This window comes from Zophobas morio, unplaced genomic scaffold, assembly GCF_036711695.1.
Source record: "Zophobas morio isolate AGI-343-1 ecotype UQ-CSIRO unplaced genomic scaffold, CSIRO_AGI_Zmor_V1 ptg000308l, whole genome shotgun sequence".
Lineage (NCBI taxonomy): Eukaryota > Metazoa > Arthropoda > Insecta > Coleoptera > Tenebrionidae > Zophobas > Zophobas morio.
Genome location: NW_026972412.1, coordinates 136,937 through 151,234, shown reverse-complemented (window position 1 = coordinate 151,234; position 14,298 = coordinate 136,937). Strand labels below are relative to the sequence as shown.

Genomic DNA, 14,298 nt, shown 5'->3' with positions numbered 1-14,298 from the left:
TGTTTTTCTAACACCAGGTTAGCGACGCCGTTAGGGCTGGGCGCCTTTCTGCTTCGGGTAGTAATTGGATAATTGATTTGATCCCTTCTGTGGTAGATAGCTCAAGAAAAACAATGGTATCAGAAGAGATAAACGGCATAAGGGAAGCATCGTCGACGGTTGAAGGACTAGACGGCGAACAGTGGGCAGCTAGATGATCAGCAAAAAATTTCGCTTTATCTTCGCGCTTTCGGCTACGGTATTGCTGGTGCGAAGTAGTGGCCGAGTCGAATGCCTGCAATTTCTAACTCGCTTGACAAAATTACGAAAGAGGCGCGACCGATGTCACCAGCTTCCGAAACTTCGTTTAATTTGTTATCCCATTGGCAGTTTATATGCGCCATCAGCTTTTACCTGATGTGCCGATGAAGGTGGTCTAGCGCTACTTTGTCTTCTGTACATCGCGAATACTGTTCAAAAGGAAGAAAAAAGCAGCAAAGAAGAGACAATCCCTACTCTTTATTTTCTCATCGCGAGTTCAAATTCGACAACAGCACTTTTTAGTTTATCTTAAGTTACGAGTGGGTCGTAAACGATGGGAGCGCCTTCTCAAGCAATTCTGTAAATTTGTTTCAATTCGTGCATGATCGGAAGAATGTTCTTATTGCTTCCTTTTTGTCGCCCTATTCGAGTAGGAGAGGCAAATGATCCGAGGGTAATTCATTCAGCCCTCAATAGCCTTTGGAAGGGGTATATTTTTAACACGCCGATACCCCACAAGACTATTCCTCGCCATGTGTGTTGGCAACTGTGGTTCTAGAACTCTCAACCCGCATTCTTCAGCGTATGCCTCAAGGGATGTAGTTGTTGCATTACAACCCGGCCGTTCCAAGCGGGATGTTTACAGTTAAAATTCCCACATAGAATGGCGTAAAGTCATGCACTAGAAGAGAGTCAAGATAGAACAAAACGAGTAGCTGACTGGACGGTTTATGGATTGACATTACAGCAATGGGCCCCGGTCTAGTCAGGTTAAAGGTAATACCACTGCCTCGATCCCTTTCCAGTTTGAAAATATAACCATATATATGGTCCCAATCCTTCCTTCAAAGAGACTTAAAGATTCAACATGAATTTCGTTGAAGAAATTCATGAGATCCAGCTCAGGATTTTCGATTAGGAATGAGTTTTAATAATACTACAGTATTTATCTCTCAGCTCCTTCGGAAAACATTTAGTAGCGTGTATAATATTGCTTTTCATAATATGAAATTGTAGCTTTCTGAATGTTAATAGAACGATCCCTGAATGCTTCCAGGTATTTCTGTCTTGCCTCGTACTAGGTGGCTTCCTCTTTTTACCAATTGTCCCTTCACTGTCTCTCTAAGTTGAAAATTTTACTTAAAAAAAAAAAAGGATTGTTTAGGTAACATAATGTTAGGAATTGAGTTGTTTTCCTTGAAAAACAAAATCAGCTGTTGTCGAAAATATTTTATTAATAAGACCCGTACCTCTTGACCTCGTATCATGACGCCGTTGGATTGTAAAAGTTGAAATAGAAGGCACCAGTTTAATTTTTACAGAGGATAACAGGAGGGATTTTTTTCTTTACGAATTCGCAGGGGGGCGCCATAGTAGATGGTCATTCATTAGTAATAGAGCCGGTGCCAGAAGCGCTGCCCATCTCTATGCCAACGGTGTCGTGTAAAGCTCTTGAGGGCTCCTCTGAGTATCTAATGACTTTCAGTTGTGGTCACCCTGCTGGAGTTATATATTATATTTGCTATTACTGTTGTTGCTAACAGTTATATTATTATTAATGACGCTATTATGGGGCTAATAGAAATAGAGATTACTGCTACTACTATTATTATCCTCACTGTGAATAGATGCGTTTTATGTAACCTTTACAGTCTCCCTATCTACTAGTACCACTTCGGAAGCAACTGGTTGATCTAGAATTTGTAAGGTCAAAAAAATACATTATTGTTAGTTATATTATCAAAGGGCTCTTTTTACCTTTTAAACTTATTTTAGCCCTGTTGATTTTCGTTACTTCAAGAAGTTGTAAATTCATAGAATCTAACTCTTCTCTGTGTTCTTTTTTTTGCAATGAAGGCTCGAAGCTCTTCTTCAGAGGAAAAAGTAATAAATCAGTATAAAGATAAATGTATATTATTAAAAAGAAATAGAAATTGAAAGGAATATTTATATATATAAAAATATAATAAAATTAAAATTATAATATATATACAGGTCTGCATATAAGGTCAGTAGTTACAATTTAAGTAGTTTAAGTTTTCTAATGTATATAAGTATATTTTAAATAAATCACTATGTAAATAAGTTAAATATTTACCGCAACTTCTAAGAAGTTGAGTGCACAGGCCACATTTACTTAGATACTTGAAATAAAAAAGCGGTTAAAACGTGAATTTCAATTTCACAAGTCGTAATGGCTGTGAGGTGTCGAAAATTAACCGCAACTCTAGAAGAGGGGGCCCACCGTTCCATAGAATTTAGAAAAAAATTATATAAAAGGATGAACAAATATAAATATATATAAAAGTTTAAATAAAACTACAGTAAAGAAATAAAATTAAAAAAAAAAATACAGAGACGAAGAGATATTACTAGATTAACCGATGGGGTACTTGTTTTATTCTTTAAAAAAGTTTTATAGTCAAAGTAATCTATAACATCTAGATTGGCCCATAAATCATTTTTGATGGGGTATTAAATAGATTTTTTTTTAGTAAAATGCTCTAAATTTCATTAATTTAAAAATCTTGTTACAGCTGAGTGCGGTTAATCCGTTATAAGGCTACACGTTCGACATGTGATACATTATGGCCTCGGCGCCCTCAAATCCCAGTAGTAACAACGCCAAGTTGGGTGAGATCTTAAAACCTTTTAGGCACCGTTCTTGTAGAGTTTGATGTTGCTTATTTTCGAGCTTTGAGGTCTCTTTCGAATGGCCACACAGTCGCAGAGCAGTGAAGATGAATATTGCTAAATTGACTGCACCGGCGCATTAGAGAAAAACTACTGGCGCCGCTGGAAAACCCATCGGGGTTAGGGTCTTGCAAATGAGAAAAAAAACATAAAAATAAATAATATTCGCAATAAAGATGTACAAAAGGTATATAGTTACTTCCAATATTGATATTAAAGAAGGATACGTATCATTTATAGAGTATACAGCGCTATAAAACCATTTTTAACAATAAATAATAGTATCATAGCTTAAAAATTCGGTGTTTAGCCACCCGATCGAGCGACAGGAACTACCAATTAAAAAAGATTTGACAATGTGATATATGATTTTTAATGCAATATTAATGTGGGGAAGCCAAGAATTTGTATTATTTTATTAAAAAGTTTATACTTTTTCAAATTAAGTTATTCTATATTTTTACTATTAATGATAAAATAACACTTTCAGTTGGTATAAGTAATTATTTGAAATTTAAATTTTTTTTGTGCTATTTCTTTATTTTTAAGAGAATATAAATATCTTACGCATATTAGGCCATATTATATTAAATAAAATGGTGAAAGGATTAAGCTTTGAAGAAAAAAGAAAAAGGCTTCTGGATTGTTTCCATAATTCGGTAGATCCAAATTTTCTCTCGTACTTGTATAACATTCATATTTATTAATTCAAAAACAACTTGTTCAGCAAATAAATTTTTTATTCTATCAAAGAATAAAATTTTTAATTTAATTTTGTTTTATCCATAACAAGTATAATTATTTTAACTTTATTGTAATCTTTGCTAGCTATTTTAAGATATTTTTATTATTATTATTTAAGTAATATTTATAAAGTAAGATTTATGCTCATTTAAAACTTCTAAAAGTTTTTTTTTCTCCTCCATTATTTTAACTTAAGTAAAGAAGTTTCTTAAAAGTTTGTTTTATATTATTGTAATGAATATAAATATTACGACATTTAAAAAGAAATTTTACCTTTTATTTTGAAAAAGGACTATTAATATTTTTTCCAAGTTTTCTTTTAGTCTTATATATTATAATATGTTGCCTCAGAAATCCGTTTTTAATATAAAGGAAGTCGAGAAAATGGGCAGCCAAAAAGGAATAGGTTTTAATTAACTTTTGTTTTTTCAACATAACAATTAAAACAAAATTTTAAAATTTGAGATTTTATTTTGCGAGTAAATTTACTTTATTACTGTTAAGGTATTAAATACTATTATATGATGACAATAAATTATATAGGAATTTTAATAGATAAATTGATTGAAAATTAATTTTATTTTAATGCCGTTGAAGTCATCAATACCGTCAAAGATGTTCTTCAATCGCTTTTGGATGACGATTTAGTCGAAACTGAAAGAGTTGGAACTTCTAATTATTATTGGTCATTTCCTGGAAAAGTTTTTAAAAAAGTAAAAGAAAAGTTGAAAAAGATTATTTTTTCTGTTGTAAAATTTGATAAAGAAAAAGGAATAATTTAACTCGAACTGTAAATATTTTTTTAATATATATACTTATAAAAGTTTAAGCGTAAAATATTAAACTGTTTTTTTTTAATTAATATTTTTTTTTCAAAGATTTAAATTTTATTGAATTGTAATGAAATAATCTTTTAAAATTAATTTTATTACAGAAAAAATATTATAAGAATAAAAGTTTAATATTTTCAATATATATAAATTTGTTGTTATAGTAAATATATTAAAGTATTCAAGTTGGAAATTTTTCAATTTTAGATAAAAAGGCTTGCAATTTAAAATTTCGAAAATAAAAGTGGAAAAAATAATATATTTATATGTTTGTGTATTATTTGTAAAATAGAAAAAAGTTATAAAGTTATTTTAAAAATAAACAAATTTAATTTTTACTTTATAAAATCATTATATTCTTAAAAAATATTATAAAAAATTAATTTTGTTATTTATAAAATTAAGGTTTGAAAAACTTTTTTTTACTAAAAATTTAATAATTTATTATCAAAATTTTATAAGTATTCAACTTTTTTATGTGTATACTACTAAAAAAGAAAATAGAAAAAGGTTTATTATAGAGTTAAATAAAAACTTGGAACTTGATTTAATTTAGCTATAATTAATAATTTTAAAAATGTATAATTGCATTTACAATAAATTGATTTTGAAATTATTATATTATTTTAAATTTTTCCATAATTTCTTAAATTTGTAAAAATTATTATTAGAATTATTTTTTATGTAAATTTATTTTTTGAATTCATTAAAAAAAACCTTTTGACTTTCACAAAATTTGGCTAACTTTTATTTTTTCAAAGATTTATAAAATTTCTTTTTTTTTGTTACAAAGTATATTATAAAAAAGTAAATTTAGACAATAAACCTAAAAAGCTTGATGCCTTAAAATTTCATTTTTTAATTTCCTCATCTTAATTATAAGAATTAGCTTTTAAAATTTAAATTATTAATTTATTAAATAATCTAGTAGAAACAATTTGCATATGGTAGAATGAAAAATAATAGTTAGCAATTTTTAATATTTATATATAATGACTTTTTTAATTAAATTTTTTATTTTATATTATTTGTTATAACGCCTCTAAAAGTTTGCGAAGTGTATATTTTTATATAATATTTAAAAATTAAAATGTTTATTAATTTTTTATTAAAAATTTATTATAATATTTTTTTCCTTTTAATTTTTTTTAGAAAAATTTAAAATTTTTTTTTAAAATAATTAATTTTAAATCAGAAATTTTTTAAGTATATTTGTAAAAAAATTTTTAATGCTTTTATATATAATGAGATTTAAGTAAAACTTATTATTTAAATTTCTCTATGGAGATTATTTTTATTTACGAAATTAATTTTTAATTTAATAATTTATTTTTAAGTTAAAATAAAAAAACCAATTAACAATTCAATTAAGTTAATTTTTTTTATGAGGATTTTTTAGTATATTTTTTAAGTATACTAATTTTACTTTTTTAAAGTTTCTTATAAACTTTTTAAAAATAAAATTATTTTTACAAACTTTATTTGAAATTTGTAAGATTTTTTTAATTTTTTAAAATTAATATTCTTAATAAGATAAATTATTATGGTTAATAAATATATATATAACCTTTAAACTTAAAAGAAGTAATTTTAAATTTTGATCTTAAATTTTAAATCTTTAAATTTCCTACAAAAATATTTTTTAGTCGAAATAGTAGCAATAATGGAAATATTTTAAAAAACTTCTAATAAAAAAAAGTAAAACTTTCAATTATCATTTACAAATTCTAATTATTAACTATAATTTTTTTTTATTTTTAAAATGATTATTTAAATTATATAATTATTTTAATCAATAGGATATTTGAAAACTTTAAATACTACAAAAAGTGAAATAAAAATTTTTTCTAGAAAATTATTATTATAATATTATTTTTAATAATATATTTTTAGGAAGTCTATAAATAGTAGAAAGTAAAAAATCTATTATATTAAATATAATTATAAACTATAATTTTTTTGTTTTGGTAATTATAATTAAAAGTTTATAAAAACTTTAAATACAGCAAAAAGTATAAATTTATTAAAGATTTAAATTTTAATGAAATTAAAATAATTTTTTTAATAATAAATATATTATTAAAAATGTTTAGAAACAATTTTAAGAAAATTTTTATTATATTTATTGAGTTTGTATGTAATTTATAGTTATTATTTTTTTATAAATTTTTTTAATTATTATAATAATTAAATAATTTCATTTAAAAAGTTTTAGAAATATATGAACGGAATTATAAAGAAAAATTTATTATATTTATTATAAATATTAATCGGAAACTATAATTTTTTAAATTATTAATTTTATTTTTTTATATAATAATTGATAGTTTTTCTATAAAAAGTTTAAATACAATGAAGTAAAAATTATTATATTTGATATCAATTTTAAAATTTCTATAATTTTTTTTTCTATTTTTAATAATTATTATATTATATTTATATACAATTTAATAATAGATCTATTTTATTTATTATGTTAAATTTTAAATTATAGTTTTTTTAAATATTATAAATTTTTATTTGTTTTATAATAATAATTTGTTATTTTAAAATATATAAAATCAAATTTGAAGAAAAAATTTATTATAATTTTTATAAATTTTACTTTTTTAAAAATTATATATTTTTAAATTTTTTGTAAACATTGATACTTTTTTTTATTATAATAATTATAATATTTTTTTGTTATATAAATTTACATATAATAAAGTAAAAATATATTTTATTTAATATAAATTTTAACAATTCTATAAATTTCTTTTATTTTATTTTTCATAATTATCTTATATTTATGCACAATGTTAATAAAAAAAAAATTTAATTTGTTATTTTATAAATTTAAAATTATTGTAATTTTTAATTTTAATAAAATTTTAATTTATTAGTACAATAATTAATTGTTTTTATTAAAAAATTTTACATATTAATATATAAAGAAACAATTCAAGAAAAAATATATTTTTCTAAATTTATATTATAATTATATTTTACTTTATTATAAATTTTTATTTTTTTTATTATAATAATTTATAGTTTTTATTTAAAAAGTTTATATTCAATAAAGAACAAATGTATTCTGTAGATTATACTTTCAACAATTCCTAAATTTCTTTTTTTTGTGAATTTTTTTCTATTTTCATTAATATTCATATTAAAAAATATTTATATATGAAATATTAAAAAAAAATATATTTTATACATTAATACTTTTTTATTATAATAATTATAATATTTTTTTATATAGTATTACATGCAATGAAGGAAAAATTTATTCTCTACTATAATTTTCTTTTCACTATTTTACATAATTATTATATTATATTTATATACAATTTAATAAAAAATGTTATTTATTTATAATAAATTTAAATTTTAAATAATAACATTTTAATATTCATAAAACTTATTTTTTTATTATAATAATTTATTGTTTTTTTTAAAAGTTTGTAAACAATAAAGTAAAAATTTAATATATTAAATATAAATTTTAACAATTCTTTAAAACTCTTAATTTTTATATTATTATCATTAAAAATATTTATATACACCTAAAAAAAGTTTATTATATCTATATATATATATATATATATATATATTAAAATTTTAAAAAAAACTTATTTTTTTTGTTGCAATAATAAAATTATTATCATTAACAAAACTGAATATAATAAAGTAAAGACTTATTATATTTTATATGAATTTTATTTAATAAATTACAATTTATTATATACTTATAATATTTTTTTATTATAATAATTATATTTACATATACAAGTCTACATACAAGAAAAAAGTTTTTATTTAATATAAATTTTTATATTAAATATATAATTTTATTATTATTTCTTGGATTTAATTTTTATTTTAATAATTGTTATTTTATTATCATTAAAAATATTTCTATATAAATTTAATAAAAATTTATTATATTTATTATAAATTAATATAATTTCAGTTTATTTTTTTTTAATTTTAAAATAATAATACTTTATATACAAATTTATATCATAAAGCTAAAATTTATTATAGTTAACAAGATATGAATTAAAAATTATATTAATTTTTTGTATTTATTATTTTTATTATATATAATAATTATTTTGTTATCATTAAAAGTAATTATATACAATACTAATAAAAAGTTATTTATTTATTATAAATTCTAATTAAAAATTGTATTACTATTTATATCTTTTTTATTTGGGTAATTATAAATTTTAATAATATATATATATTTACTATAAAGTTAATTTTTTGTTATTCAATATAAATTTTAATAAAAAGTTATTTTCTCTTTTTATATATTTAAATTTATTATAAAATTAAATAAATATAATATATTATTATTAAAAATATATACAAATTACAGTAAAAGTTTATTAGTTTTTAATAATAAATTATGATATTTTCAAATTTTTGCTAAAAAAAACTAATAATATTATTATTTTTTAGAATTATATTATTATCTAAAAAAGTTTATATATAATAAAAGTAAACTTTATTATAATTTTTTTTTATTTCATAAAAACTCATTTATACAATAGAAAGTGGATATGTTAAAGGAATACGAAAAGAAAAATTTAGAGACGAAAATAAAAATTGAAGCATTTTCTAAAAATATTATGGAATTAAAAAAAAGAAAAGACGACTCGGTAAAACTTCTTATTAATTAAAAATTATAAAGTTTAAAATTTTATTATTTTTTTATTTGTTAATATTTATTTGTAGAATTTTTTATTTTATTTATTCTATTTAAAAAATTTTGTGTATACTTTCATTTTAATATTTTTTATTTATTAAATATTTTACGTATAATTATTTATGTTATTCTTTTTATTTATAAATATTTTTTGTATAAATTTTTTGTTATTATTTTTTTGTAAACATTTCATTATTACTTTAAATAAAAACGAACTATTAATAGAAAAAGTTAAAGTTAAATATTTATTTGTAAATATTTTTTATTTTATATTTATAATAAAACAAATAATTATAATAATGTGTTAAAGTTTTAATAATATTTTATACGGAATTTTTTTTGTCAATAAAAAGTTAATACATATTTTGTTTGTGTATTTATTATATTATTATAATTATATTTTTTTTACAGAAAAACACAATAATAATAAAAATTTTATGGTTTATTTATTTTTTTATTTAAATTTATATTTTTTAATATTATTAAAAATTATTAATATAATGAAAAGAATTTAGTTTTATAGTAAAATTTATTTAATTAGAAAAAGTTTACTAATATTATATATGTAAATTTTTTATTTTATTTTATTTCTTACTTTTATTAGTAAAGATATTTTCATATAAAGAAAATTTAAATTTTTAATTTTTCATATATTAATTTTATTTCATCGTAAAAAAATTTCAGGTAGAAAAAAAGTTATAAAGTTTAATAATTTTTTTATAAATACTTAATATTTTTTTGTATATTATTATTTATTATTTAATTTTAATTGTAACAACAAATTCTTGTTATGATAATTTTTTATGTTATTAATATTTTTTATATAAATTATATATTTATATTTATTTTTATATAAATATTATAAAAAGTTATTACGTTTATTATTATTTTATTATTATAATAATATTAACCCTTAATAATATATAATTTTTAAAGTTTTAAATATTCTATATGCAATTGTTTTATGTATTTATTATTTTTAATAAAAATTTTATATATATTATATTAATATTTATAATTATATTATAATAAAATTCTCTTTTTATATGAAAAAGTTCAAATTTTTCTATTATTATTATCATCATTTTATAAAAAAAAGGCATTTATATTAAAAAGGTTAATATTATATTTACTTTTATTTTTTTTTTAATTTTATTAGAATAAAAGCAATTTTTTATTTAAAAAAGTTACAATCTTTAAGTATGTTTACTTTTATATTTTTTATATAAATAAAGTTTGAAATTTTAAATATATTTACTTTTATACTATTATCTTAAATTTATAATAATAAAAATATTGTTTTTATATAAAAAGTTCAATATTTAACTTTATATTCAGAAAACTTTAATTTTTTTATATACAAACCTTTAAAATTTTCCTTTTTTATATTTTTATATCAAATTTTATATATAAAATATTTAAAACTTATAATTAATATTATGTAAAAGATTTTATATCATTAAAACTAAAAAACCTTAAACTTTTTATTTATAATTTTAATAATTATTGTAATAAATATAATTATATAATGTATATATATTTTTTCTTTTATTCTTTTATTATTATATAAAAAAAGATATGAAGAGTTTGTTATATATATTTTCTTCTTACTTTTATTAATATTTATATTTAAAAAAATTTATTTTTTAAATTTATAATAATATTTATATTTTTTTTGATTAAATTTTTTAGGAGGCCAGAATTGTATTGGAAGAAAAAATAAAAAATCTCGAAACAAAAATTTCAGAGTTGAAAAAAGAATACGAAATTTATCGTATGAACGATCCAGAAACTCTTCAGGAAAAAGGTTAATAATAATAAGAAGAAAATTAGTAAAAAGAATAATAATAATATTATTATTACTACTATTATAAAAAAATTTATTTTTTTTTATTTTTTTTAAACTTTTTTTTTACTTAATAATATGTTATTAAAAAGAATACTTCAAACTATAGAATAAAATATTTTATATAAATTTATAAAAATATATAAAATAAAACTTGTTTATGTATTACGATTCATAATAATAATAATAATAAAATATTTGCAATATATAAATTTATAAATATAAATTTATAAAACTAAACTTTTTCTTGTTTAAAAATTACATTTTTATTTTTTTTATATAAATTTTATATGTAAAGATAATATATTATATAAGTACTTTAAATATATAAATATAAATTTTTTAAATATAAAATATATGAAACTTAACTTAACCTTTTTTGTGGTAAACAAATTAATATTTTATTATTATTAATAATAAACTTTTTATATTTATGATATAATAATACTTTATAATACAAAACTTTTATATTACAAATATATCAAACTAAAAGTTTTTATTCATTTTCTTATTTTATATTTATTTACTATTATACTTAATTAAGAAAATTTTGTTTACTTTCTATTATTTGTCATACTTTTTTACTATAAAAGTTTTATTAAATATTTAACTTTAATAATAAGTTTATTACTATTATATTTTTTTATATTTATTAAATAAACTTTATTATTGTTATTAGATTTAATTATTATTTATATAATATACTGTTATAACCTTTATTACTATAAGCTTCCTAAGTGAAAAAAATATTATTATGATTATTATCATGTTTAATGAAAGCTCTTTACTCTTCTGTTATTATTTCTACTATAATACTATTAAAACATTTTATAATATAATTTTTTTTTTTGAATAGCTTTTTTATACTACTTTTAGTAATAATAATATTATTAGTTAATAATTTATTATTGTTATTATTATACTTGCAAACATAAAAGTTTATATTTTAATTATTATTAATAATATTATTATATTAATATTATTTATATAAATTTTTTTTAATATCTTTAAGTTATTTATTATTATTACAAAATATTTTATAAAAAACTTATTTATATAATATTTTTTGAATGTTATTATTATTCTTTTAAAGATCTATTATTTTTATTTTACTTTAAAACGAAAAAGTTTGTAGTTTTCAATTATTGTTATTATTTATATTAAGAAAGGTTGTATTTATAATCTTAATTACTATTATAATTATTATTACAATATATTTTTAAAAATAGTTATTTTTATATTATATTTTTAGTTATTATTATTCTTTAAAGAATCTATTATTATTATTCTTATGCTTGTAAAATAAGAAGTTTATACTTCTCAATAAATATTATTAAAAAAAATTTACTAAAATTTCTTTTTTATAATATTTTTTAGTTATTAGTGTTCGTGTTTATAATTTATTTCTCTTAATATTATACTTCTGTGCTTTTCTTTAATAATTATTATTATAACTTCAGAAAGACTTTATTTAGTAAATATTACTGATAAATTTGCTTTTATATTAAAGTTTTATTAAATATTTTATAATAATTTTTAATAATAAATTATTATATAAGTGAATAATAATAAATCTGCTTATATATTAAAGATTATTATAATATTTCTAGTATTTATTTTCTATTAATAATAATTCTGCTATTATATTAAAGTTTTATTATAAGTTCCTAATAAAATTTTCAATATATAATTATTTATATTTATTATTATTAATTATTAATCGGTTCTTAATAAAGTTTCATTAAAGATTTTTTTAATAATAAATTGTAAAACTTTAAATTATATTAATTAAAAGATTATTTATTTCATTTCTTATAAGTATTATCATTTCTGCTTTATTATTCAAACTTTTATATTTATTAAAAGTTTATAATAAAATTTTTAGTTATTTCTATTATTATTCATAATTCTGTTTATTATTCAGTTTTTGATTTACACTAATCAGCGTTCGGAATTTACTTCTTACTTTATAGCAATTCGCTAATAAAATTGAGAAAATTTTATTCGTCTTTTTATTGGTTCATTAGGTCGCCAGGCGAAAGTAGCTCAAGACGCAGCCAATAGATGGACAGGTTTATATATTTTTGTTTTTTTACTTTTACAAAAGTTTTTATACTTTTATATAATGTTTACGTCATTATCCTATTCTTTTATATATAATTCATACACTTTTTTCTTTAGATAATATTTTTTGCTTAAGAAAATGGGCCAAAGAGAAATTTAATGTGGAAGAGCAAAGCATTAATACTCATTTTAATATTCCCGCTGATTTGGATTATATTGAATAAAGACATACAAAACTTCTCTTATTTAAATTTTTTATATATAGGATATACAAAAATTGAGGAAAAAAAAATTAAAATTTGATAACGATCTAGTAAAATTATATAAATTTTAAAAAACGACAAAAAAAATTATTACTATCTCTAAGTAGTTTCTGGTGTAAAACTTTTTTGTCAAAATTCTCTTATTTAAAATATCTAATAATAATAAATGATCTGAACCTTTTTAAAATTTTCAAAAAGTTTTGAGAAGAAATAAAGAAAATTTAAAGATTATAACTTATTTTAAGTAATTCCTGGTGTAAAACTTTTGCAGTGCGTAATTTCATTAACTACTAGAGCACTTATAAAGCAAACTTAACGCGCTAGAGCAGGAAAAGCCTTGCCCATTATATATTTTTACTTTCTTTTAAAATTTATTGAAAGTTTATTATAACTTGTTTTGAATAATAGTGAAAAAATAAAGAAATGTAAAGAAGTAATAACATAATAAAAAAGTACACAATTAATTATCTATAACCCTTTTAACTACGCTTTACTAATTCCGAAAAAAGAGTAATATTTTGAAAACTTATCGGAAGCAATTATCATATTTCTTAAAAAAATTAAGGTCTTCTTAAGCTACTTTAAAGGGGGACCTGCGCTATATTTATAAGTGAATTAAGTTACTGAATTATTAATATTTTTACTTTGTGTAATGCTAATTTCTGTTTCTGAGGCTGCTTTTTGATTAAGAACTTTAAAAATAATTAAAAATTTATGTGTAAGGGAATATTACTTTTAGTTTCGTCTGCAGGCCTTTAAGATACTTTATTTAAAGAATAAATATACCAATATAAAATGGACGTGAAATGTTTGTGTATCAAATAAATAAACAACTTTTAATATATATAAATGTTTGGAACTCGCAAGAAATTTTTTATTTAACGTGAAAAATCTATAGTTCTTAAGACTAATCATTCA

General features: G+C 18.7%; 1 protein-coding gene and 2 long non-coding RNA genes across 3 annotated transcripts; 1 reads left to right on the top strand and 2 right to left on the bottom strand.

Annotated features, from left to right (window-relative positions):
• Positions 1–1,203: 1,203 nt before the first annotated feature.
• LOC135119829 (uncharacterized) lies at positions 1,204–2,104 on the bottom strand. The gene is made up of 3 exons (XR_010278384.1): positions 1,999–2,104; positions 1,491–1,934; positions 1,204–1,360 (listed from the first exon to the last, which is right to left on the bottom strand). It is a non-coding gene; the product is annotated as an uncharacterized LOC135119829 (long non-coding RNA).
• A 129-nt stretch (positions 2,105–2,233) lies between these two features.
• Positions 2,234–2,845, bottom strand: LOC135119830 (uncharacterized). The gene is made up of 3 exons (XR_010278385.1): positions 2,776–2,845; positions 2,339–2,467; positions 2,234–2,281 (listed from the first exon to the last, which is right to left on the bottom strand). It is a non-coding gene; the product is annotated as an uncharacterized LOC135119830 (long non-coding RNA).
• A 685-nt stretch (positions 2,846–3,530) lies between these two features.
• LOC135119835 (meiotic nuclear division protein 1 homolog) lies at positions 3,531–13,341 on the top strand. Its single transcript, XM_064044220.1, has 6 exons — positions 3,531–3,593; positions 4,030–4,084; positions 4,276–4,391; positions 10,900–11,014; positions 13,081–13,125; positions 13,235–13,341. Exons 1-6 carry the CDS (start codon positions 3,531–3,533, stop codon positions 13,339–13,341), a joined length of 501 nt encoding a protein of 166 aa, XP_063900290.1.
• The last annotated feature ends 957 nt before the right edge of the window (positions 13,342–14,298 follow it).